At 43.0% G+C, this 24,350-nt stretch overlaps 2 protein-coding genes across 3 annotated transcripts in view; both read left to right on the top strand.

Annotated features, from left to right (window-relative positions):
• Nucleotides 1–80: 80 nt before the first annotated feature.
• On the top strand, nt 81–7,313 carry hsp90aa1.2 (heat shock protein 90, alpha (cytosolic), class A member 1, tandem duplicate 2). Its single transcript, XM_042094203.1, has 11 exons — nt 81–282; nt 1,794–1,943; nt 2,194–2,560; nt 3,020–3,153; nt 3,430–3,780; nt 3,963–4,128; nt 4,343–4,533; nt 5,289–5,436; nt 5,643–5,911; nt 6,120–6,453; nt 6,832–7,313. Exons 2-11 carry the CDS (start codon nt 1,794–1,796, stop codon nt 6,939–6,941), a joined length of 2,220 nt encoding a protein of 739 aa, XP_041950137.1. The 5' UTR covers nt 81–282; the 3' UTR covers nt 6,942–7,313.
• An 814-nt stretch (nt 7,314–8,127) lies between these two features.
• The window catches only part of LOC121711549 (serine/threonine-protein phosphatase 2A 56 kDa regulatory subunit gamma isoform-like), a 44,458-nt gene continuing 28,235 nt past the window's right edge, over nt 8,128–24,350 (top strand). The window contains exons 1-3 of one of the 2 annotated variants that reach the window (XM_042095227.1): nt 8,128–8,260; nt 8,964–9,023; nt 13,351–13,513. In XM_042095227.1, coding sequence (XP_041951161.1) covers nt 8,225–8,260; nt 8,964–9,023; nt 13,351–13,513 — 259 coding nt within the window. In that variant the 5' untranslated portion in view covers nt 8,128–8,224. Of the gene's footprint in view, nt 8,261–8,963; nt 9,024–13,350; nt 13,514–20,435; nt 20,662–24,350 lie in introns of those variants that run through there. The other variant, XM_042095228.1, reaches the window with a different exon arrangement.

Below are 24,350 nucleotides of genomic sequence, written 5' to 3'. Positions count from 1 at the left end.
TGATTGACACGAATTTCTTCCCTCCTCGGTGACGCCCTATCGGTAGGGGTGAATTGAGAAGATTCCAGACGGTTCTGGAAGCTGAGTTTCTCGAACACTCTGAAGGGCAGTATAAAACCGGACACAGTGTAGCGCAGCAAATTCTATGCACAGGACACTTGTCATTACTGACAGCGTATGAGAGTAACCTTACCTCGGCTTGGCAGGACGTCTGCAGAGGGTGACGAGAGCAACAATTTGAAAGAATTTGTTTTTGTCAGCTGTTAAAGGGAACAAATTCAGGTAAGAAAACATAATGATAGGTTAACCTGATGATGAGCTTCAAATGAAGTGATGATCAGTAGCTACGTTAACATTCGATAAGTTAACGTTACAGGGTTAAATGGTATCATTGATTGTAAGTTATTGAGACAAATATTTCTGGACAAAGTGCGTTCATTATGTCAAGACATGGTTTGCAGGGTAGCCTAAACGTTAACATTACCCAAATCGCATAACGCCATCTAAATACGTTAATGAGCTGTCTAACCTAGCAAGGCAGTTGAGCATCCAACACTGGACACCGCAAAGAAATTGCTAACTTATCTTCCAGCTATCCTAGCTTGAGATAACGATAGGCTACTCTTCCCATTCCCAAGGAGGAGTCACGATAGATGAATAAGCTATGCTAGCCCAAGTAGCCAGGTTTCTATGATGCTAGCTATCATAGCAAGGATAAGTAGTTGCCTGTAATGTTAATGTTATTATCTTGCCAGCTGTCATTATTATGACACAGATTACAGTCCATGTAAAATGAATAACGTTTGTGGAACCTTTACTAAACTTGAGCTGATGTTAGGTGGTGGTTCGCTTTAGTTTCTTTTAATTTAAATGTGCTATCTGGCTGGTAATATATGTTATAATATTCACTTAAACATTAACGTTACTATTTCATTCTTTTAACATTAGCGTTAACTGTGATTGACTATCAAACCCCAGTGGACTCTTCACGTGCAGCTTTATCTGGAATTTACGATTCAGTTGGGTGTTAACGTTAATCGGCTTAGTCTGGTAATTTGTCTAATATTCATTTTATTACGTTTGGTTTTTCTTGTTGATTGAATGTAAGCAGTATTTTAAACGGTTATTACGAAATGTTACAACACACCAAAATGAGCGTCTTCGTAGTAACGTCGCTGAATGAGATGCGCGCCTGTGGAAGAGACTAGTATTTTCTAGAAGGTTGTAATTTACCGCGTAAACCAGAAGGTGGAGTGTATCTGGCTGCGCCAAACCATGTGGTGCGAGGATTTCGTGACTGAGTTTTCGAAGTCTTTTTAAAATATATGGTAGCCTATTATAGTCTAAATACATTTTGATTATAAGTGCGCTCTTTCAAGAATATGTATCGCCAATATAATAATAATAAAGAGATTTAATGACTTAAACCTAAACATACATTTTGATTATAAGCGCAGTTATAATCAAAATGTATTTTGACAATAATAGGCTACCAGATATTTTAAAAGGACTTCGATAACTCAGTCACGAAATCCTCGCACCCATGTATATTGTAGATTCACGTGCAGCTTTTTTATGTCGACCAAATTGCTGAACTGGGTTCCTATTTTTGTCCCAGACTCCTTATTTGTAATCGTATGTTGAGGTTTAAGTCATTAAATCTCTTTATTATTATTATTATTATTATTATTATTATTGTGTATTGCAATTGTAAATGTTGTGGGAATGATATTTGGAGCTTTATAGCAACTTTGTAGAATTTGTCCTGAAAGAATGGCTTTTTCCCCTCATAGATGCCTGAACCACAGGACCAGAGCATGGAGGAGGAGGCCGAGACCTTTGCCTTCCAGGCAGAGATTGCCCAGCTGATGTCCTTGATCATCAACACTTTCTACTCCAATAAAGAAATCTTCCTCAGGGAACTTATCTCTAACTCCTCAGATGTGAGTAGATGCTCCCAACAATAAGTAATCTCTTTCACCTAGTTTATAATGAGACACCTTATGCCTGCACACATGGCAAGATAAACTGGTAACTGTCGAACTGATGTTTTTTATTTTATGAATGGCATACAATAATTAAAATAACAAACAAAGCATATGAGGGGAATATCAGGTATATTTTTTCTAATGTGTTTTGTTGACGCTTTTATTGCCATCTGGTGACCATTCTGTATGACCACTCATTTTACAGGCTCTGGACAAAATCCGCTATGAAAGTCTTACAGAACCAAGCAAGTTGGACTCTGGTAAAGACCTCAAGATTGAGATCATTCCCAACAAAGCCGATCGCACCATCACCCTCATCGACACTGGCATCGGCATGACCAAGGCCGACCTCATCAACAACCTGGGTACCATCGCCAAGTCTGGCACCAAGGCCTTCATGGAGGCTCTGCAGGCTGGAGCCGACATCTCCATGATCGGGCAGTTTGGTGTGGGTTTCTACTCCGCTTACCTGGTGGCAGAGAAGGTGACAGTCATCACCAAACACAACGACGACGAGCAGTATGTCTGGGAGTCTTCCGCTGGAGGCTCATTCACCGTCAAAGTCGATACAGGTAAGACCGCAGCCTGATTGCTCTGATAAAGGCTATGCGTGACAAAACCAGCAGTGATAATGTTGCTATGAGGCAAATATGTTTATGGTGTTTGGCAGCCGCTTTTGTCCAAAGCAACTTATGGTATATAAACATTACGTTATTAATTATAATAATAATAATAAAATAATAATAAAACATACTATATTAATCATAACAACAAATATATCAACAATAATAATAATTATAATAATAAGAAGAAGAAAAAGAATAAATGAAAGGGAGTTTTCATATTAACAAAAAGCATAAACATACATACTACAACACTGTAAGAGATTTAATAAATGAAGTGCAAGGTGAACAGATCTTAAAACATTTCTTGAAATGTGTCACTTCCTTGTGAATGCCACTGATGTGGTACATCAACTTGAATTTCCTGTTCCTGTCTATACCTACACATGTTCCTGTCTATACATACAGACGAGCCAATGGGCCGTGGCACTAAGGTGATCCTGCACCTGAAGGATGACCAAACAGAGTACCTGGAGGAACGACGACTCAAAGAGATCGTCAAGAAGCACTCACAGTTCATTGGCTATCCTATTACCCTTTTTGTAAGTATGTCCGTGGTCAGTAATACTTAAATGCTAAAAGTGATTCCTGACGATATTGCTCCTGGTGTCAATCATTATAGTTATAGTCAGTCATATTGGGTAGAGTGATACTTTTTTGCCGTTATCGTTCTTTGTGAGAATGTCCCTCAATATTTTACTGAAGGAAATACACCTTGATAACTTGTTTTAGCGCTATCTTTAGTCCCGCTCTGTTCAAAAGAGATGTTCTATGCCAGATTTGTCAGTGTTATCACCTTTTCCCATGTTGCCTCACAGGTGGAGAAGGAGCGTGACAAGGAAGTGAGTGACGACGAAGCAGAGGAGGAGGAGGAGAAAGAGAAGAAGGAGAAGAAGGATGGAGAGGAGGAAGGAAAGGATGCTGACAAGCCTGAGATTGAGGACGTGGGCTCAGACGAGGACGAAGACCACGACCACGACCATGACCATGACAAGTGCGGAGACAAGAAGAAGAAGAAGAAGAAGATCAAGGAGAAGTACATCGACCAGGAGGAGCTGAACAAGACCAAGCCTCTCTGGACCCGTAACCCAGAGGACATCACCAACGAGGAGTATGGGGAGTTCTACAAGAGCCTTACAAACGACTGGGAGGACCACCTGGCTGTCAAGGTAAATGACACCCATCTGTCATTTATTTGTACAATATTTATTGTGTTGTTGACTGCACGTTAGACAATAACCTTTATGCTATTTAGAATTGTCACATAGCAATATGGAAAAATAACACTTTTGGCGTTGTGGCAGGTTATTGCACTGAATAAAGCACCATGTTTCCTGATTTGTGTCCACAGCACTTCTCAGTGGAAGGACAGCTGGAGTTCCGTGCCCTCCTCTTTGTGCCCCGCCGTGCGCCCTTTGACCTCTTTGAGAACAAGAAGAAGAAGAACAATATCAAGCTATATGTGCGCAGAGTTTTCATCATGGACAACTGTGACGATCTTATCCCTGAGTACCTCAGTAAGTGCCATCACAGAGCCTCTATGGGATGTTATGGAATGGTATTATGATTCTATAGTAATGAAAGATGAACCATTTTCCATTTAGATTATGTGTCTTAGTGAACATAACCCTAAAATATATCTATATATATATGTCTAGAGTGTCATCTGCTCAACTTTGGTTTAGGTTGTGTATATTCATGCATGTGTGTGTGATCCCTGTTCTCTGCCAGACTTTATCCGTGGTGTGGTGGACTCTGAGGATCTTCCCCTGAACATCTCCAGAGAGATGCTTCAGCAGAGCAAGATCCTGAAGGTCATCCGCAAGAACCTGGTCAAGAAGTGCCTGGAACTCTTTGCTGAACTGGCCGAGGACAAGGACAACTACAAGAAGTACTACGAGCAGTTCTCCAAGAACATCAAGGTACATTGTCTATGCCCTATCCCCCATCTCCTCAGCTTGGCCGTCCATTGCATCTGTTGAGCAGTTGGCTAAATCTCTCCAGTCCTCGAGAACGGTTTGGTGTGTCGTGGTGGAAATTTCAAATCCAGTCAGCTAGTGGTGTGAAGCATCATTTAAGCCTGACAGCAGAGTAGACAATCCCTCGTTGTTCCATCTGACTGTCCGAGGAGAGCTGAAACCTTAGCAGTCAATTGTTAGCATCCTGGGCACTGCCCTGCTAACCTGTTAGCATCTGCCACCTGTCTGATCCTCTCACGCAGCTTGCCTCTCCCTAAACCTGGGCCAAGTAGATTAGCACTGACCTGAGAAACTCACCCCCCTCCCCCCTCCCCGGAGTCCACTGAAAGGATTAAGGGGAAGAGAGGGGATTTGTACACCCCACTTCTGTCCATTCGTTTTTCTTCTCCAATAATTCGTATTACTGAAATAAGGGCAGGTTTAGCATGACTATAACGCTCAAAACCACAGCACAAAGTGAAAACGTAGTTGGACATGAACTGACATTTTGTTAATATCAAGTGAAGGGCCAAGGATATTAGGCCATTGACCTTGAAAATACATTTACAAAAATACCATGGCAGCTGTACAGTGGAATTAGTTAAAAATATTTTTTCCAGTTTATAACATCAGTTATGATCGACTTACCTCTGCTTGATTAAAAATCATAGTCACGATTATTTAAAAAAAAAAAAAATTATGTGGTTTTATCTCTGCAGCTGGGCATCCATGAAGATTCCCAGAACAGGAAGAAGCTCTCTGAGCTGCTGCGTTACTACACTTCAGCCACCGGAGATGAGATGGTGTCCCTCAAAGACTACGTCACACGCATGAAGGACACTCAGAAGCACATCTACTACATCACTGGTTAGGGAAATATATCAGTTTTTGTGAACTAGCTGATAACTTAGTCATACAAAGCTGGTCTATAAGTATAAAGGCTTTTGCAATTCATTGTAGTTGCTTAACGATTTCAGGAAAACCTATCATTTATAAAAAAGAAGCTACCAGAGGAGTATGCCATTGTGGCGACACTGGACTGTGTTGAAAAATTTTGTACATTTTTGTTTCAGGTGAGACCAAGGACCAGGTGGCCAACTCGGCCTTTGTGGAGCGCCTGCGTAAAGCTGGCCTGGAGGTCATCTACATGATTGAGCCCATTGATGAATACTGCGTCCAGCAGCTGAAGGAGTTTGAGGGCAAGAACCTGGTGTCTGTGACCAAGGAGGGCCTGGAGCTGCCCGAGGACGATGAGCAGAAGAAGAAGCAGGAAGAGAAGAAGTCTCAGTTTGAAAACCTGTGCAAGATCATGAAGGACATCCTGGAGAAGAAGGTGGAAAAGGTGAGGTTCTCTCAGGACACCTCGTTGTTATTGGGTTCATCACACCTCCATGGTGTATGTGCATGAAATAAATGCACATATACGAGGTTAGGATGTCACTCCTTTTCCAGTGTGTGAACATATGTGACATAATAAGTTATTAGACTCTAAGCTGCTCACATTATTTCACTAGAAATAATATATTTTTGTTCTTCCTCTGTGCTTCCAGGTAACAGTGTCCAACCGTCTGGTGTCATCTCCCTGCTGCATTGTGACCAGCACGTACGGCTGGACGGCCAACATGGAGAGGATCATGAAGGCCCAGGCTCTGAGGGACAACTCCACCATGGGCTACATGGCCGCCAAGAAGCACCTGGAGATCAACCCCGACCACCCCATCGTTGAGACGCTCAGGCAGAAGGCAGAGGCCGACAAGAATGACAAATCGGTGAAGGACTTGGTGATCCTGCTGTTCGAGACGGCCCTGCTGTCCTCTGGGTTCACCCTGGATGACCCCCAGACACACTCCAATCGCATCTACAGGATGATCAAACTAGGCTTAGGTGAGAACTCCACTCCTTATCTTATAGTTGTAATAAGATTCAACAGCATGACTTCCTAACCTGTACATTGCCTGGGTATTTGACATGTTCCTGTTAGTCCGAGAGTCCAAATGGGCCTACGTGTGCAGTTACATCAGATTTATATACTGTATATGAAAGCCAAGCCTTCTTCATGGTAAAAACAGAACACTTGCATCATTTTCAGATCCCGATTTTCAGACATTTGTTTCACGTTTTACTACTATTCTCAGTCCTCTTGATGAGCAGATGTAGGTTTGGGCTGCCCTCCTAGGCTGAGAGAGTATCTTAGATTAGATACTAGTTACAATGGTCCCTGTATGAGTTGTCTGACCCCTGTGAACTTGTATGTCCCTGCAGGCATCGATGAGGATGACCTGACCACAGACGACACAAGTGCTGCTCCCATAGAGGACATGCCTCCTCTGGAGGGAGACGACGACACGTCCCGAATGGAGGAGGTGGATTAAAGCTAAAGCCTGGAGTCTGCTGGGCAGGAGACCTCCACTTCAGTGCTGTAAATGGTTGTAGGATTTGATGTTCAAATGATTCCTGGAATGTCTTTCCCTAGACACCCCCCCCCCCTCCCCACACACACACACACACACACACACACACACACACACACCATTCATTCCCCTCCCATTGGCTTGACCAGATCAAACTGCTATTCCTTCATGACGTCTACCTTTTTTTTGTATTGAGTTGTGTATTGCTTTTGTATTTATTTACATTCCAGGTTTGCTTTTGTGTGTTCAACTGTATTGTACATATCAAATTGATACTGTAACTTTAATTGGGGGGACCCACAAAATAAAAGTTTACCATGTCAGCCTCTTTAATATCCTGGCCTGTCTTTCTGATTTGTATGTACATTTATGCAGACACTTTTATACAAAGTTATAATAATGCAACAGCCTAAATACTAGAATACTACAATAAATACTACCACAAGAAGATGAGAGTGCAGAAGTTAAAGTGATAATCAAAGTGTAGTTGAAGGTGATGGTGGTAGGAGGTTGAAGATAAATACTGGTACAAACGTTCTCAGACTATTATTTGATTGCACTGTTTATAAAATTGGATTTTTCCGAAGGTATTGGCCCACATCATGGATGGAGTGGATATTTTTTTACATGTTTACAAATTAAAAGATTATTTCCCCCCATATTGACAGCAAGGTAAAAAAAACAACTCCTGGCTGTCCATTCCTGCAAGTTACACCTTTTATAATTATGGCCACCAGATGGTGCTAGACTTCTGTCTTCGGGAGCGACCTGCGCTAAATCTTCAGATCCTTGTAAAAAAAAAGGCCGATTTTGGACGAACGCACAACGCGAACAAAACTCAAATCTAAAATGTAGTCTGCAAACTAAATGCCACTGGTAACGTGATAGTAACGCGGTGAGTTACTATTATAGTTATTGCAAATGTTATGTTGACATTTGACTCTTGCATGGACTCGCATATAAATTGTTAGCCTGTGGATTTAGGTACTTTACATACCTACATCCGTAAATGTCTGCCCGCTTAAGGGAGAAAGTCTTTGATCCTTGATAAAAGTCTAGAACTATTTTTGTAACTCGGAGGATAAACCAGAGCGTAGTAAGGCTGACAGCCAGAGCGCTGGGTCACCTGACAAAAGTGTACCAGCCTATCATATGTTAGGGGAGAGGCAAACCGCTACAGTCGGACAAGAGTTGTCAGGAGTGGGCTCTAGTGAAGAGAGTAAAAGAGGGGCGAGGAAGAACACATGAGTGCAATGCCGAATAAAACGAAAAAAGATAAGGTAGGTTTAGTTAATACGTCATGTTGATAATAGTACATTTCATTGAAAGTGTGCCTACTTTTTAATTCATCCGCTAAAATGCGAAGGCCTCGCCTGCATCTCATGTCTTCCCGAGGGTGTCAGCCATCCACGGTATTCGCTAGCTAGCTTCCAATTGATAGCTAGCAAGCTAATGTAGCCAACCTCACAGCCTGCTATCAGTTTGTCAAAGGACACATATTTTTCATGACACTTGCTAGCAAAATAAAGTTTACTGTTGGTTCAGCCGTTGTTGGCCCGTTTGGAATATTATGTTTTTAGTCAAATAAAACTCGTTGTGACATCTGAATAACTGTAATGTATTTTGGTGTTCGCTAATTATCTGGCTAGCTTGAGGAGTGGCCACTTGCTATGTAGCTGGATGAAGCTACGTTACCTTGGTGCAGAGCTAGCGTCGTTAACTATGGTAACCAATTACTTGGCGGTTGTGTTAGCTAGGTTGGCGTTGCGTTAGCGAGGTGGTTGCAACCTTTACTGCAAGGTTTGTCGACTATTGTCTTGTGTTTGTTTTAAACATTACTGTGATACATGTTGACACATTGGGAAAATAGGCATTTACAAAAGCCCCGTTGGAGCTGACAGCTTGCTAAGTTATTGTTCGCTAACAACCTATCGCTGACGTTAGCCGTCTTACCACCCGGCTCTTTTTCGTCCTTGTTTCCAGGAATCACCAAAGTCTGGAAAAGTTGGCAAAACGGGCGGTCAAGAGAATGCCGAACACGAGGTAAGGGATTATGCATTTTAAAAGCAAAATTATGGAAGTATGTCTTAAAAACCATCACAGCTATAAATGTGCCAGCTAAACAGCGTCCCCCCGGTAATTCAGCCGAGATGAGTGTACAGTTCACCATCATACATGATAACCAAGATGACATTAGCATCCCGTTTGGACCGTCTTGGACGCAGAGATTTGCCTCGAATAAATTCAACATAGGAAGTGCACCACGCCCAATAATTCGGCGAAAGCGTCTTCGAACTGTTTGATTTCAAAGACTGTTGTGTTTTTTGCATTTCCCATCACATTAGGTGGCAGTAACGTTAACGTTAGCTACTAGCTTGCTGCCTAGCTAACGTTAACGTAATTGCACCAGTTCGTCTCAGGGGACACCGGTGCTCACCGCTTACGGCATCGGCTGAAAACTTGAGCGTCTTTCTTAATAACCTAGCATTAGTTGTTAATAATAATAATAATTCATTTTATTTGTATAGCGCTTTTCAAATACCCAAAGTCACTTACAGATTGGGAAAACAAAGAAGGACAACAGTACCACATACGCACACACACACAAGAGCAGCAATGAATTGATGAATAAAAAGTAAATCACAATGGTACATGCGCCAAAGAAAAGAGCAATAGTGGAATGAATAATAATAGTACAGACATCCAGGACAAGACATGGGCAAAAACAGTCACAATGGGGGTCGAGTTGCAGGGGGGGGGGGGGGGTGACTGGGTATGAGGAGGGGAGAGGGCAAGGGTGGGGATGGTTATGGTTGTGGGTAGGGGAGGTCGTAGGCTTGTGAGAAGAGGTATGTTTTTAAACGGGATTTGAATGTGGAAAGTGAGGAGGAGTGGAGGAGTTTTGAGTCTTGATGGTTTGGTGATCAGAGTGAGTGTGGAGGAGGATCAGAGGGCTCGGGAGGGTCGATTGGGGGTGAGGAGATCGGACAGGTAGGACGGGGCCAGGTGATGGAGGGCTTTAAAAGTCCGGAGGAGTATTTTGAAGGTGATGCGTTGTTTGATGGGGAGCCAGTGGAGAGCGAAGAGGACAGGAGTGATGTGTTCACGGGACCAGGTGTGGGTTGTTCCCTATGTTGTAGTTCAGAGTAGTGTGCATTGTCCATACAACAACACAACACAATGTCATGTGCTCCTCGGCTGTGTGTGAGTGTATTTAGTCGTCACTCAGGGAACCCCAAGGCACACAATCAAGGGAGGCTTAATTCAGCTCAGATTATCTGCGTTGTAGTCTCTATGCTTAGTAGATCTATTGGCCGTTTTTTTTTTAATAACCTGTGGACGTAAAGATGGGTTCTAGTCTGGGTGTATGGCTGAGATGAATTCTGCTTGCTTTTTATCTACTCTAATATGCTCCATTACAATATGCAAACAAAAATGTAATTGGCCGTGAATTGACATGTCTAAACATCAATTCCATTAGTTATTCATTAATTGATAGACAGGGCATGTGGATCTACAAACACTTGGATCCAGTTATTTAACCAGTTATTTAACCAGGTTCCACTAGACTGAATCTGTGACATCAAAATCTGACTAAATCTGAAAGTCCCAGACCTTGTTGCACTACTCAAACATTGCCCCAGTTTGCAGCTGGTTCAGTTGATCAACTCTTGTCTGTAATTTAAATAAGCTTAATACTATTGTATGTTCTGTTTTATAATCTTATAAACAACATAGATAATCAGCACACACTGGTATTAGGCTTGATAAACAGTCAGTGTTGCAAAGTATTCTGAAAAAGCCTACTCAGGCAATGTGTGTGTGTGTGTGTGTGTGTGTGTGTATATATGTATGTGTATATATATATATATATATATATATATATATATATATATATATATATATATATATATATATATATATATATATATATATAATATGCTTTAAAACTTAACTGTTACCATGTTAGTCGCTTTGGTTAAAAATGCCAAAATGTAATGTAATATCGATTCATTCTCTACCTGGGCCTACATACTGTAGGTCTCTCTGCACAATGATGCAATGTTATTAACCAGTTGAGCTATACGTAGGCCTACAGTGAAGCTCAAAAGTATGAATATTCATGCAAGATTTCGCTTACCGTGAATTTTTATTTGGCCTGTAGGTTTGCAAAAGGCAACACATTGGGTGTGAATAATTTTGGCCGTCTCAACTGCACATGAGTAGAAAGGTGGTGGCTTGTATAAGGGTGCACTGGGAGCCTCTCCTCACCCTCAGGGAGCCATAACACATCTAAATATTGTCATGGATTTTAAAGGCCTGAACAAATGAAATTGTAGCAGACATTACATTGGCAGGCATTACATTTGATCTGGAGCAGAATGACTCATTAGTCATCTTTGTTTAGTTTATTGTCATTCACAAGGCTGCATTCAGCACTCTTCCTTTAACAATTAGGCTATGTTAAAGGTGGGTGTGGGTGGGAGTGCTGTGGGTTTCGCATGCAATAAGTCAACACCACCTATAGTATTATATTTTTTCTCAACTGGTTGTTAGATTTGTACTTAATAATGTGGTCTGTTTATGAGCATGGTCCCATGACGTGAGGACTTGCCTCCCTCTGGCTGTCTGATGGGGACTGCAGAGGCTGTAAGGGAAGACCAGCTAGCCTAAACCAGTGCAGAATAGTGCCACCTGGAGGACAATACTCATAAGAATGTAATTTGTTGCAAAGTGGTTTTAGCCTGGAGATTTCAGATCCAAATCCGAAAGATTAATGGTCTGGCCATGACTAATGACTAGTGACTCGCTGAGCAAATTCAAATTGTGCTCCCGTGAGAATTCTGCATTTCCAGGGTATTTAGATCAGGATGTGTAAACACAATATTGTGCCTTATCACTGTGGCAATGTTATTAGAGATTTGCTTTGTTGATATAATATATTGTGTCCATTCTCCAACAGTTATTGGTTAGTCGCTAAAGTTGATTGAGAAGGTGTGTGTGTGTGTGTGTGTGTGTGTGTGTGCTCGCTCATCACCAATTGTTCACTTACATCTTGGGGTCCTAATCCAGTGCGTCCGCTCCTCTCTGTGATCTATAATGGCGTGATCCATTTGACCATCGTAATCATGTTACAAGTAGTAAGTTGTCTGAAAAACCGGAAGGTATGCAAAATTATGCAACGACACGCCCATTTCAAGTTGTCTGACGAGAAGCAATCTCGTTCAAACCAGAGGACCCCCAAGTTCGACGGACAGTTCTTGCGATTTGAAAACAAACATAGCTACGCCCTCTGTTTGTGTTAAGTAGCTGTGCTGTTTTACTCTTCTTTTAACTGCTTATCAAATGTGAATGTCCATTTCAATTACTCATACAGATTCCAATGCCTTAAGGGTATGTTGTCTTGTTGTTCGTGGAATGTGTTGTTTATCCGTTCCGTTGGTGTTAGTTAAAGTGGCTAGCAATGTTGCTGTGTTGCTAAAAACAAACGCTAGACAGCGCTACGTTACTCGCGGTGAATACCATGCTCTCCGACTCATTGTGTTGTGATGAAAGTAAACGCAAACCGGAAACACGTATAGCTCGGTCTTACGAGGAAGTGACGGCGTTTCACAAGTTACGGGTTATCACAAGCCATCACCACGGACAAATGGATCACAGGGTAACTGAGGAGCCGCTAATACAGCTGCCCCTTTCAAATTGAAATCGGTGCGCTGCAAGCTGTGGCCTCATTAGTGTGCACTTGGAGAAGGCAAAGATTAGATGACTGACTGCAGCCCTTTGCTTTACTCTGCTCTGCTACATCAAAGCTTAATGAGGCTGTCTGCCAGCAGACCAGAGAGCTGCACACAAAACTGTAGGCCAACACCTTATCGTGCTCGGGATGGATTTTAAGACTTAGGCTAATTATATTCTGGAAGGCTCCGGTGTTGTTGGTATCATTTTAATGAGTGTAGGTGTTGTAGTAGGCTTGCAAATAACCCCTAAGCAGAGTTTGGAAATGAACCTTTTAAAATGGAAATATCTACCAGCTACCACTGACAGACAAATGGTCAGATTCAACAGCCACTCAATAATCAACCATTATTTTGTGTCTGAAATGTACCATTTGCCTGATGGATGTTGCTAATTTCAAACCCTGTCCTTAACAGCTTTGAAACTTTTATTGTAAATCTGCCACACTACATGATGTGGAGTATGTGAAGTACTTTGAATAAAGTTGATGCCCCCCGCAGATTGTTGTGGTTTGAACAGTTTCGAAGTCTGCTTCACAAAATATGTCAATTATGCTCCGTTCATAAAGGAAGCATTGATTGATGGCACACTGTTCCTCATGCTACTGTGGTGCCTGCTCTCTCTACCTGCACAGGGTTCCAACAGGAAAGGCAGCAACAGCGTCCCACCTCCCACCCAGCTGCTGAAGGGGAAGCAGAGCGGATCCCAGACGCCCGTCAAGAAGGACAAGCGCCCCAGCTCGTCCAGATTCAGTCTCAGCAACAACCGGGAGCTGCAGAAACTTCCCGCCTTCAAAGGTGAGCTGGGCTTACACGCATGGACAGACACCCACCCGCACACACACACACACTCACTCAAAAGGTAGGGTATTTGCTGTAAAATTGCATGGTTTGGGGCATTTGTGCAACGTAGGATATTCATGCAATAATCTTGTGTAGGGCTGCGTGTTTGTAATGAAGTGGCTTTGGGATGCTCAGTGTTGTTGAAGGCCGAGGAGTGTGTCACCACCTAGTCTTTCATTCTCTCCCCAGACGCAGGGTAGTTAGGGCTGTATGTTGCTGTAAAGGCCTAGTGCTTGAGGGTGAAAAGGGTGATTGATGGACTGATATTGCAGTAGGACCATGAATGAACGGGGCGGACGGAATTTGAGGGTCTTGAGAATACAACACTGTTGACCGAATCATATGCTGCAGCAGCATCAGGACACAGCGGAGAGCATTAGCCATCTAAGCACTGTACCAAGACCACTGTCTTTTGTGTAACATAAGTGGTAGTAGTGTCAGGTCTGAACTGAAAGCAGGGATGCAAGCATGGCCATTAGCTCTGGCCAACCCCTGTGGGCCATCATGTGGGTGGTTTAGCCAGGGTGTCCTCAGACAAGGTCAGCAGACCTGTTCTTTCTGAGCTGGTTTCGTAACTGTCAGGCTGATGATTCACGACAAGGCAACTTATGGAGTCCCACGGTCCAGTATCAGGTTTTCCTCCCCCATCTGATTTGTCCTCTTCACACACTTCACTTCAACAAGTTAACTTAGCATCAAGGATGAATTGAAATAACTCTGGTGATGGGCCCTTGTGGTGGTGGTGTTAACACTGGTGGTGATAATAATTATAGACACTACGTGTATGATTTATGCTTCAATAGACCTTTATGTTCCTAACTGAGATGTTGCCATTCAGTATCTTTTTGATTTCATGATGACATTTTTATACTGGTTAGGTTGTTCAGAGGGGTCCCCCAAACACTACCAGTTCGGGTCAGTCCCATATATGCTTCTAAAGGCTCATTTATGTCTATGCATTAGAGAGGGGGAATTGACGAAACTTTCCTCCATACTCTGCGTACATGTAGTCTTTCCATGTTTTCTGAAAACTTCCGGATACAGACGAAAGCGAAGCAGTGTTTGAAATGGACAAATCTTTGTTGATACGAAAAGGCAGTACAAATCACACTTGAGGTCAACCCTGAGGTTGCAGCTCTGGTAGGTCCTCCAGTTCGGCCTCTTGTAGTCTACGCAGCCCTGAGGGTGCTGTGTTGCGTGGCCTATCACGCGTCCATAGCATTGCTCCTTGTCTGAAGGCCTGTGTTATGCAATGTGCAGTGTGGAGGATGTGGCCGCAGGCAGCACTGACTGGAGAGACTTTGTGCTGGATTGGCCCTAGCCAGTAGCCAGTGCTCTATATTTAGGGCTAATCCAGAGATAACAGCCTAATGCCCCAACCCCGCCCCCCCCGCATCACCATGGGACTTTATGCTGGAGAACCAGGGGCTACAGTCAGGTTCTCTCTCTCTCTCTCTCTCTCTCTCTCTCTCTCTCCAAACTTTCTTTCTCTTTTGGGTTTTCTGTCTGATCTTTTTTTGGTGCAGTTGTGGTGGGCTGCTTGTCCTGTGGTGCATTCTTACTGTCAAACACGCTGGGTCTTTCCCGTCACCTAGGTGTCTCACTTAACCAGTGAGACCTGGTTTCAGCATTTCCATTTTTCACTGGCTTTTCTTCTGAAGCTTTGTTCACTCTCGCCCTACTTCTGCCTCTTATTTGTGTTCTTTCCATAGTTTTTGGTGACAGTTGGCCCTGCTGGGGACTAGACTGATTTCAGCTCTGTGGAGTTACTCTACTCCAGAAAACGTTGGCCAGTATCTTGGACAAACACGTTATTACACCATTGATCCGTGACTGGTGATGCTTAAGTCTTGGGACTTCTCTGGTCGATGTTAACTATTTTGGCAGTGAAAACGAGGATGCTTGGACCATAATCTTAGTGTTCTAAGCTGTTTTTTTTTATTTCACATCGCTCCATATGTGCTATGTTGTTTGTGAGTCAGTTAGAAAATGCTTTGGCAGTCTTTGTGATGGTAGTGTTCCGCCAGAAAGTAGGGCTCTTAACTGTGTCCAGACATGAACTTAGCTTTTGGCACCATAGCTCTTTTAGTTCCTAAGATGAACCCTTAATTATTACTGGTATGCCTCCTTTACCTCTTGTTCCTCCTGTGGTAAAGCCTTTACCTGAGGTGATTTTTTTTTTTTTATTTTTTTTTTTAGCTTAAGTTCCAGAGAGAACCTTTATGCAGAGTTTCAGAGAATATCTTTATACCGAGTTCCAGATGGCATGTAAATGGACTTCCTGTTGTCCTGTGTGGAGGCCGATGAGCCTCCCATCTGATGCTGAAGCCGCTGTGTCAGAGGGCCTGTGCCATGGAGGCGTCTGGTCTGTGTCAGTCTCCGTGATGTGGACCGCTGAGCCTTGATTTTTGACGTGCCAGTTGGCTCGCAGAGCTGCATCTCCTATTTTTTGGTGTGGTTTGGCATATGTGGCTCTCACTTTGTCTGTTTCCGCTGTCTCAAGCACAGCATATGTTTGTGGTCTCACATTTATCAAGCTAGTTTTGGATCACGCTTGCAGCTACATCTGAAGCATGCTGGAGGAGCTGAAGCATGCTGGAGGAGCTGTCTCGCAGGGCGCCCAGTCAGAGGCAGTTTTTCCCTCCGCACCCTGAAAGGAAAGGGGTGGTACCACAACATTCATCTTCAAAACTGAGAAAGAAAATACCTGTTTATTCTAACACGGGAGACACAGTGAGATTTCTCTCATGCGTAGATTGATAGGCTTTCTATAGGAGCAAGACACTTAACCCCGGAGTTGTTCCAATTGACCCTGCAATAGGTGTCAGATGAGTCACTTTGGATGAAAGCGGCATTTAAATGAATAAAGAAATAAATGAATGAATTAATTAATTAATTTGGGACCTTGCTGGTAGGCGATCCACTGAAGCGGCATGAGCAGTTCAGGCTGTGTGTTGAGCTCAGTGGGTCAGAGCATAAATCAGACCAGCAGTCTGTCTGGTGCTGGTGGGAGCCATGTGTCACTGTAGCCTGACTTCTGGCGCTACCTGCTGCCTGCTACTGGAACTGTAGAAAGAGTAATCACATGAGGGCGATCAATCTCTATGCTGTACTAAGATAATGCGTCAGTGACACACATGTTTCACTGTCATCATAAACTTGTGGTGTAAAGAGCACGTGTTGTGACGTGTTGGTTAAAAAAAAAAAAAAAAAAAAGATTTGGTGCTTTCTGCTCTACAGGTGGTTCTCTATCTTTCTGCTCTGCCATTTGTCTGTTTTTTCAGTCTGCTGTACAGGTGTTCTGTTTTGGTGACCGCACTGGTTATTATTTAGTAATGGCAGAGTTTTGTCTCGTTAGAAACACTGAATGCAAATCTTATGATTTGCACACATCAAAATGTATTATGCAGTTGCATGAAATTCAGTTGAGTTAGTTTATTATGGCCTGATCTTAATATCAGAGTCATGAACATTTCTGATATCAGACATTTCTCAAGACAGACGGCACACAAGGAAAATGGCTTTTGCACGATTTGACACTATTTGCTTGTATATTTACTTAGCAGATCCTCTTATTCAGAATGTCTTGCAGTGAACTAACTGTTGAGCTGGTTCCCCTGGGGAAGTTCTAGGTTCCCCTGGGGCAGTTCAAGGTTGCCCTATAAGGAGTGCAGTGGTCAGGGATCAGCCAACCACCATGTTATTTAAAACCACAAATAACAAAATGTGCATTAGGCTACTTGATGTAGTAATGTAATGACTGTCCGTCATGTTTGATTCGTTTATTTGTAGCACATATTGTGCACAGACCTTGAACCTTGAAATGTATAGCCTAGGCCATATCAGTGTCTACACACATAGTTGAGTTGCTGCCCGCTGTGTTTTACGATACTTCCATCTCCACTTGTGTTGTGTCTGTGTGTACAGTGTGTGTTTGGTGTGTGTGCACATTGATAGCCCTGTTCTGTAAAATTTTCCCCTCTGCTTGTGAGCAGCAGAAGCCACACTGTGTGTGTCTGTGTGTGCGCGCGTGCGTATGTGCATATGCTTGTGTGTGTGTGCGTCAGTGGCGGCCGGTGGTTAAAAAAATAACGGAGGAAGGAGGGTGCGCTTAATTGGTGTTAGTGGCAAATGTGAGGTTGTGATGGTGTTGGTGGCATATGTGTATATGAGTATGTAGGCCGCCTACCCAGACACATTTATAGCAGCAGTATGTACTATGTAGCATTTTAACTGGCAATGTTGTGCAATAAATGCTGTTCTGACATTCTCAGGGGGGGTCTGATCTAAGGAGCTAGGCTAGCATGCAGCAGCCAGAGAAGTTGTGGGTTCAATTCTTGGCTTCCACTATTGTGCATTTGAGCAAGGCACTTAACCCCAAATTGCTCCAGGGACAATGGACTTTATAATATAATTTAAATATATAAGTCACTTTGGATAATAGTGCTAAATTAATAAATGTAAATAAATGTAAATTTAGGTCTGGGAAGTCAGGAAAGATATGTAGGCATACCTGTCAACATTTAGCTTTCCAAAAACGGGAGTTTTTTTTTTTTTACGCATGCCAGTTATGTATCCACCAGCTGCCTGCCTGCAGCCTATTTCCAAAACTCCAAAGCTGCTTGCTGTCTGATTTGGTTCCGAGGACACAAGTTCAGTGTATCAACAACACTCAATAACAGTTTATGTGATGTGTTAATCAATTACATTTCCAACAATTTCACAACTGGAGTAGGCCATTCAACTAGCCCGCTTGCTTACGACGGTGGGTGTATTTCATACACAATCTGGCAACCTGGGAAATGTCAGACTAATAGAAAAAATGAATCGATCAATGATTTTAAAATGAAGTTTGATGGCCATGCAAATTACGGGAGTTTTCCGGGAGAAATAACAAAACGGGAGGGTGCCGGGAGATGACCTTGAAATACGGGAGAACCCGGGAAAAACGGGAGTGTTGACCGGTATGTATGTAGGTCTAGTTATGAAATACTGTTTTCCAGATGTGCAAATTTATGGAAAGTCTGGAGGTTTTGCTCAATGTAATACATTTGCAGAAAAGACTATAATACTAAACATAGACACTTGTTTTATAAAACCATGTATTTACCATTAAAAAATAGACCTTACATGTGGTTATTTGTAACATGCTATTATTTTTAAAGTGAAGTCGCTATAATTTAAAGCCAGGTTGTAATAGCTAAGTGGGAATTTATACTCGAAAGGCAAATGTTATTGAAGACGTCATTAAAGGAATGCATCGTGGTCTGAAACATTCATTAACAATGTTCCCATCCAAAGATAGAGTTAGAACGGCGAAAACAAGAACATATTAACAACAAGAACATTATTTAACAATTGTTTGTTAAGGCATAACTTGGATGATTATAACAACGCATGACTATCAAAAAATGTTTTATCACCAAATCCCTGAACTGTCCACGTTTGTGACAGGCCAGCAGTAGGCTTTAGCTGATTGTTTTCTGTGCTAACGTCACCAGTTAGCCATGAGTATTTGTCATACTATGTAGCATTCAGTAGCCTACACTAGCCTTACCATCTTTTTTTGGAATATGAATTTTTGGAACTGGTCTTCCTGCTTTGATCCTAACCTTCACACTGTATTTAATTAAATGTATAAAAGATGGACATTGTCCTGATTCCATTGTACTCTTTATTTCACAAGCAAAAAACAAGCGTTCTGTTCAACACAAGATTCTTAGCTGTATGACTGCAGATAACGTTCTTGCAGAGCTAGCTGCTCATTGGTCTCTGGCGCAAGAGGCGTTTATAATGGACTTAAATGAGGGGCTTGAGGAGGAAGCTCCTCCATACAGTAATTTTCAATTGCAATAGGGGTGCTGTTGGCATTTTGACCTAGAGGAACGATTTTGTTCATTCAAAGTGTTCAAATAGTAATATTAACAGTAATTTATCAGATTAGTAATTCACTTTTTTTTTTTCTCTGAAATTTTAGGGAGGGTGTTCCTCCCTTTCCTCAATGAAGGAGCCTCCTCTGGTGTGCGCATGTGTGTGCGCGTGTGTGTGTGTGTGTGTGTGCGCGTGTGTGTGTGTGTGTGTGTGTGCGCGCGCGCTTTCTGCCATTGCTCATGTGCTCTGCTCCAGGTACAGTAGTTGTGGTTTCCGGTTGCACTTCTGACACTGTGCCGAGTCTTTGTCTCGCTTGCTGCTCTCTTTTGCTCTCCCTACTTCTGTCTGTTGCTCATCTGAGATGGTAGAGCTTAGATGCTGATATTCCCTTGGGGGATGGTTGAATGGATCGTCATTTAGTTTTATTAATTGAGAACTTAGGTGTAGCAAGTCTTCATCTAATTTCTCAGGACTGCGTAAGCCCTGTAATTTTATGTCTGTTAGGAGTACAAACCACACGTGACCTTGATAACTGATGAATTGGATTTGACGCTTAAAAGGTATTGGATTAATGTATTATTACTTTGTGTTTTTGAGATCAGTACTTGATATCCTTCCCACTGTCTTTAAAAGGGATAAGAAGCCAATTTACATTTTGACAATAGACAGTAGAGCTTTTTGGAAAGGCGTTTAATAATGTGACTATTAGACAGAGAGAGAGTGTGAGTGTGGATTGGCAGACCCAGGCTCTGAGCTTCATCAAAGCCAAGCTCCTCCGGCAGGGCTTTAAACTTCTCTCCTGAGGGAAGATTATTTGCCCTTTACAGGCAGTCCAAAAAGCCCCTACCACCAATCAGTTTCCTTGTCCCGCCCCTCCTCCCGCCCCCCAGCCAATCCCACGCCTCTTCTGCTCTGCAGCCTGACAACCGGGTCACGTGACTGGGCTGGGCCAATGGCTGCGAGGCTGTGGCCGAATGACATCACTGGCTCAAGCTGGTTCCCTCCAGCGGCAGAGCTTCATTTTCTGCTGAGAGTGTGCCGTGCTAAAATGGAGTCTGGCTCCTGCGCATAACCCACTCACTCTCCCTCACCCTGCTGCCCCTGCCCCTGCCCCTGTGGCTGGACCCCCCGTCCCTGGATGTTGGCATGCTCTAGAGGAGAGGTCGCCATGGTCCTGGATGCTTCCAGCTCCAACGGGCCCTTCCAGCCCGTGGCCCTCATGCACTTCAGAGGTGAGCAAGCAGCAGTGCTAACTGCTAGCTGTTAGCGTTAGCCTTTAGCGTTAGCAACGGTGGGGAGAGAGCGGGGATTTTCTGGATCATTAACCCGAGGAGGAGAGAGTGGGAGACGGAGAGGGCCAGGGGAGGGGGTGATCGGGGGTCACTTAGGAAGAGAAGTCTGTGTGTGTTTGTGTGTGTGTTTGTGTGCAGCAGTCTGTGATTGTCTGTGATCACTGCTGGAGAGGACTAGTAGAAGGAAAGGGGCTGTGTGTTGTCATTCTTTTGTTTTCACACCGCTGGTCTGATGTGGAGCAAGCGGCTAGCTGGCTGGATGAGCGCTCAGAGGCCTTCACAGGGGTCTCATGTCTGAGCTGTGGTATTAGTGGAGCTTCGGCTTTGGCTCTGTGTCCCAGAAGACACAGGCAGAGAGGAGAGAGGCGGTTTGTTTACGTTGCTCATTACTCGAAGAGAACCACGCCACTGCAACTGTGAATGTCTCACATAGAGAGAGAGAGAGAGGGGAGAGGAAGGAGCGAGCAAACAGGCGGTTTGGAGGAGGACTCTGGTCAGGGGAGTGGAGAGGGCAGTCGTTTTACCGTCTCGCAGCCTCTCCCCTCCCCCACTGAGACTGCTGTTGTCAAAGGAAGAGAAGTCACAGTTTGTGGAAGTATGTGTGCTTTTACGTGTGGTGTTGCCCAAAGGGCTGCAGGGCATATAGTTGTGTGTGTGTGTGTGTAGTGTGCGTGTTTGTGTCGTCACCAGGGAGGAGGCCTTTTGTTTTGTTTTGTTCTGTTCTGTTGCTTCCTCTCCTGAGCTGGAAGCTGGTCATTCAGAGGAGATTCCTCTTCCTGACTGAGCCAACACTAACACTCCAATGATTGGTTTGGCTGGTGTCTGTGTGTGTGTTTGTGTGTGTGTGTCTGTGTGCGTGCACGTGTTGTAGAGAATGAAGAACCTAAACAACCAGCCGCTGGTGAAATTCTGCATGGCAATGAGGTTGCACTACAGTCGCGTATAAATACCCTATTTGGTGATGATTTATAGCCTACTATGTGTATTGTGTGGCTAGGGCTTACTCTTATGTGAAGAGGCCTTTGTGTTAAGACATACTGTAGCTAGCCTAATTCAGTACAATAGATGTGTGAAAACATTAGCATTGTTTGGGTTTATCACCAGTAGGGCTGTCACTTTACGTTCGAAAATCGATTGCACAATCGATTGGACCAACCAACACAAGTTTCGAAAACTAAAATAGGGAATCGATTTTAACCAAATATGTACACTATTAATTTTAAACGAATTAAACAAATAAAAAATCTAGATGTAACAAAACTCACAAACAAGCATAAAAATAACACTGAATTCCAAAGTTCAGTAAGCATTGCGAAAGCTAAAAAGAAAATTCCCACCAATTTTACGCACTGGAAACAGCTGTTTCAATCGGCTGCTGTGTTGCTGGTGTTTTGCCAAAAAATTGAGGACCACGCGATCAAGCTGTGCGACATGAGAGAGACGAGTGATAGGCCCTAATAACTTGAGGAGTTCGATATGTAAGCACTTCAGGGTTTGGGTATATCAAACTATGGAGAAAGACAAAGCGGTATGCAAACTGTGCAGTCGTGAGTTCTACGTAGGCGAAATTTGTTTGACATTTCTAATTGTAAACGCAGCCACGTTGAAGCCTGCAGTAATGTTTTTCACTGATGTTATGACCGTCCACTCTGCTTATTGTTTTTCGAGAATGTTGCACTCTTGTTTGTCATTGTGCACGAAACTTCACACCAAGAAATCATCAGAAATATTGCTGGCTTGTGCGTCTTCAAGCGCCCCCTTTACATTCGTCCTAATGCCTGTTAGTTGTTCGTGGATTGGCCTATATTTGGCGTTGAAAATTGAAACATCTTTAGACATGAAAAATCGATTTTACAGTCGATTCAATGAACAATTATGTCTCAAGAATCGAACAGGATTTTTTCACAAAAGTGACAGCCCTAATCACCAGTTGTGAAGTGAAAAAATGTTTTAAATGATCAAAGAGCTCTGATCAAATTAACTCAGGGCTTGTATTACAAAAATTGGGCTGTTAAGGTTGATTAGCCAAAGCGATGAAAGTGGTGTTTAACTGTTCAAACGTAGAGACAGTGTTTTAAGAAGCAGTGAAAAAGCTGTTGAACATCTTGTTTTAAAGGGGTGGTTCAGGATTTTGGACATAGGACCTCATTTCCAAGTAAGCAAGTGTGATATTTATCAATGGAGACCGTTTTCAACATGTTTCATCCAGTCCTTCTAATTGCAGAGTTTGCAGTTGCTAGGCTAGTGCAAGTCATCAGTATGTGTTAGCCTGCTACTAAAAACAGTCTTACCCACTCCAAAGTACACCCGAGGCAAATTCCAGACAATCGATGTAAATGTCTGTGTTGATAGAATAGTGTTAGAAATACAACTACCCTCGCATCGCGTTGCAATAGTTATACTTTGTTCCCTGAAGTTGGTATTAGGCATTTAAGCAACGCAGCGGCGAACTGATATTACCAAGGCTATTACTAGGTATCCCCATTGGAGTACGCTTCTCTGTTTACTTTTCGGCGCAGTACTACTAATCAGAGCAAGTATAATTCCGCAGCTGCTAAGAAACTAGTCCCTCAAAATGTAATCAATGCGATCATTAAAATGCATGGATAGAATAATGTTAGAAATAAAACTGTCAACACAGACATTTACATCAATAGTCTGGCGTTATAATTTATTTGCCTCGGGTGTACTGTGGAGTGGGTAAGACTGTTAGTGGCAGGCTAACACATACTGATGACTTGCACTAGCTTAGTACTAGAAGGACTGGATGATATGTGTTGAAAACGGTCTCCACTGATAAATATCACATTTGCTAACTTGGAAATGAGGTCCTATGTGCAAAATCTTGAACCACCCCTTTAAGTTGTGGACACCCTGACTGTGGCATGAGTGTCGTAGACTGTGAGTGTATCCACTGCATGCTGTATCTACTTACAAAACAAGGCTCTCATTTCCTCACATACCTGAAATATTCAGGCCCTGTGTGTGTGTGTGTGTGACCAGAAACACATGTGTCATGGAGAATGGCAATGGAGAGTTGGAAGCTTGGACACACACACACACACACACCATTGGGCTCAACTTCTAATGATATGGTGATCTGGTACGCTCTGGGATATGTTGCCATAAGTCCTTGTGATCATATCTGGTGTTCTCTGCACACTTAAATCATGTTAATGATCCTCTGAGGAGATGTCATGATGCATATTCAATTCAGCATCTCCTAATGTACAGGGCTCAGATCACACATCTGACAAGTTTTGCATTTTATGTTTTATGGTTTCATAGTTTTTTTGAATTCTGCTTGCATTGCATTGCATGTGTGTGTGTGTATACACGATGAAGACAGAGTAGGCATTGTAGCGGATTTGGTGACCTGATGTTGATTTAGGATGTTCGGTCACCTTAGACCAGTCCTGCCGCAATGCTGGTGTCTGTTTTCTGTTTGTCGTGTTTAGTGCACATCCCCCTCGCCTTGATGTTGCTTGTTACTTAGGAGAGAAAGAGAGATGGATACTATTTTTCACCCTGAGGGAAATTATTCCTCTGCACCTAATATATATATATATATATATTACACACACACACACAGTGAACAAATTGAGACACCCAGAGCAGTGGGCAGTCAT

The sequence above is a fragment of the Alosa sapidissima genome, chromosome 6 (genome assembly GCF_018492685.1).
Source record: "Alosa sapidissima isolate fAloSap1 chromosome 6, fAloSap1.pri, whole genome shotgun sequence".
NCBI lineage: Eukaryota > Metazoa > Chordata > Actinopteri > Clupeiformes > Clupeidae > Alosa > Alosa sapidissima.
The sequence above is the reverse complement of the archived record's forward strand: the minus strand, read 5'-3'. Positions and strand labels throughout refer to the sequence as shown.

Coding starts and splice junctions, on each gene's coding strand:
- hsp90aa1.2 (XM_042094203.1), top strand. CDS start 1,794: ATGCCTGAACCACAGGACCAGAGCATGGAGGAGGAGGCCGAGACCTTT. Junction 1,944..2,193: donor TTATCTCTAACTCCTCAGAT/GTGAGTAGATGC, acceptor CTCATTTTACAG/GCTCTGGACAAAATCCGCTA. Junction 5,437..5,642: donor GCACATCTACTACATCACTG/GTTAGGGAAATA, acceptor TTTTTGTTTCAG/GTGAGACCAAGGACCAGGTG.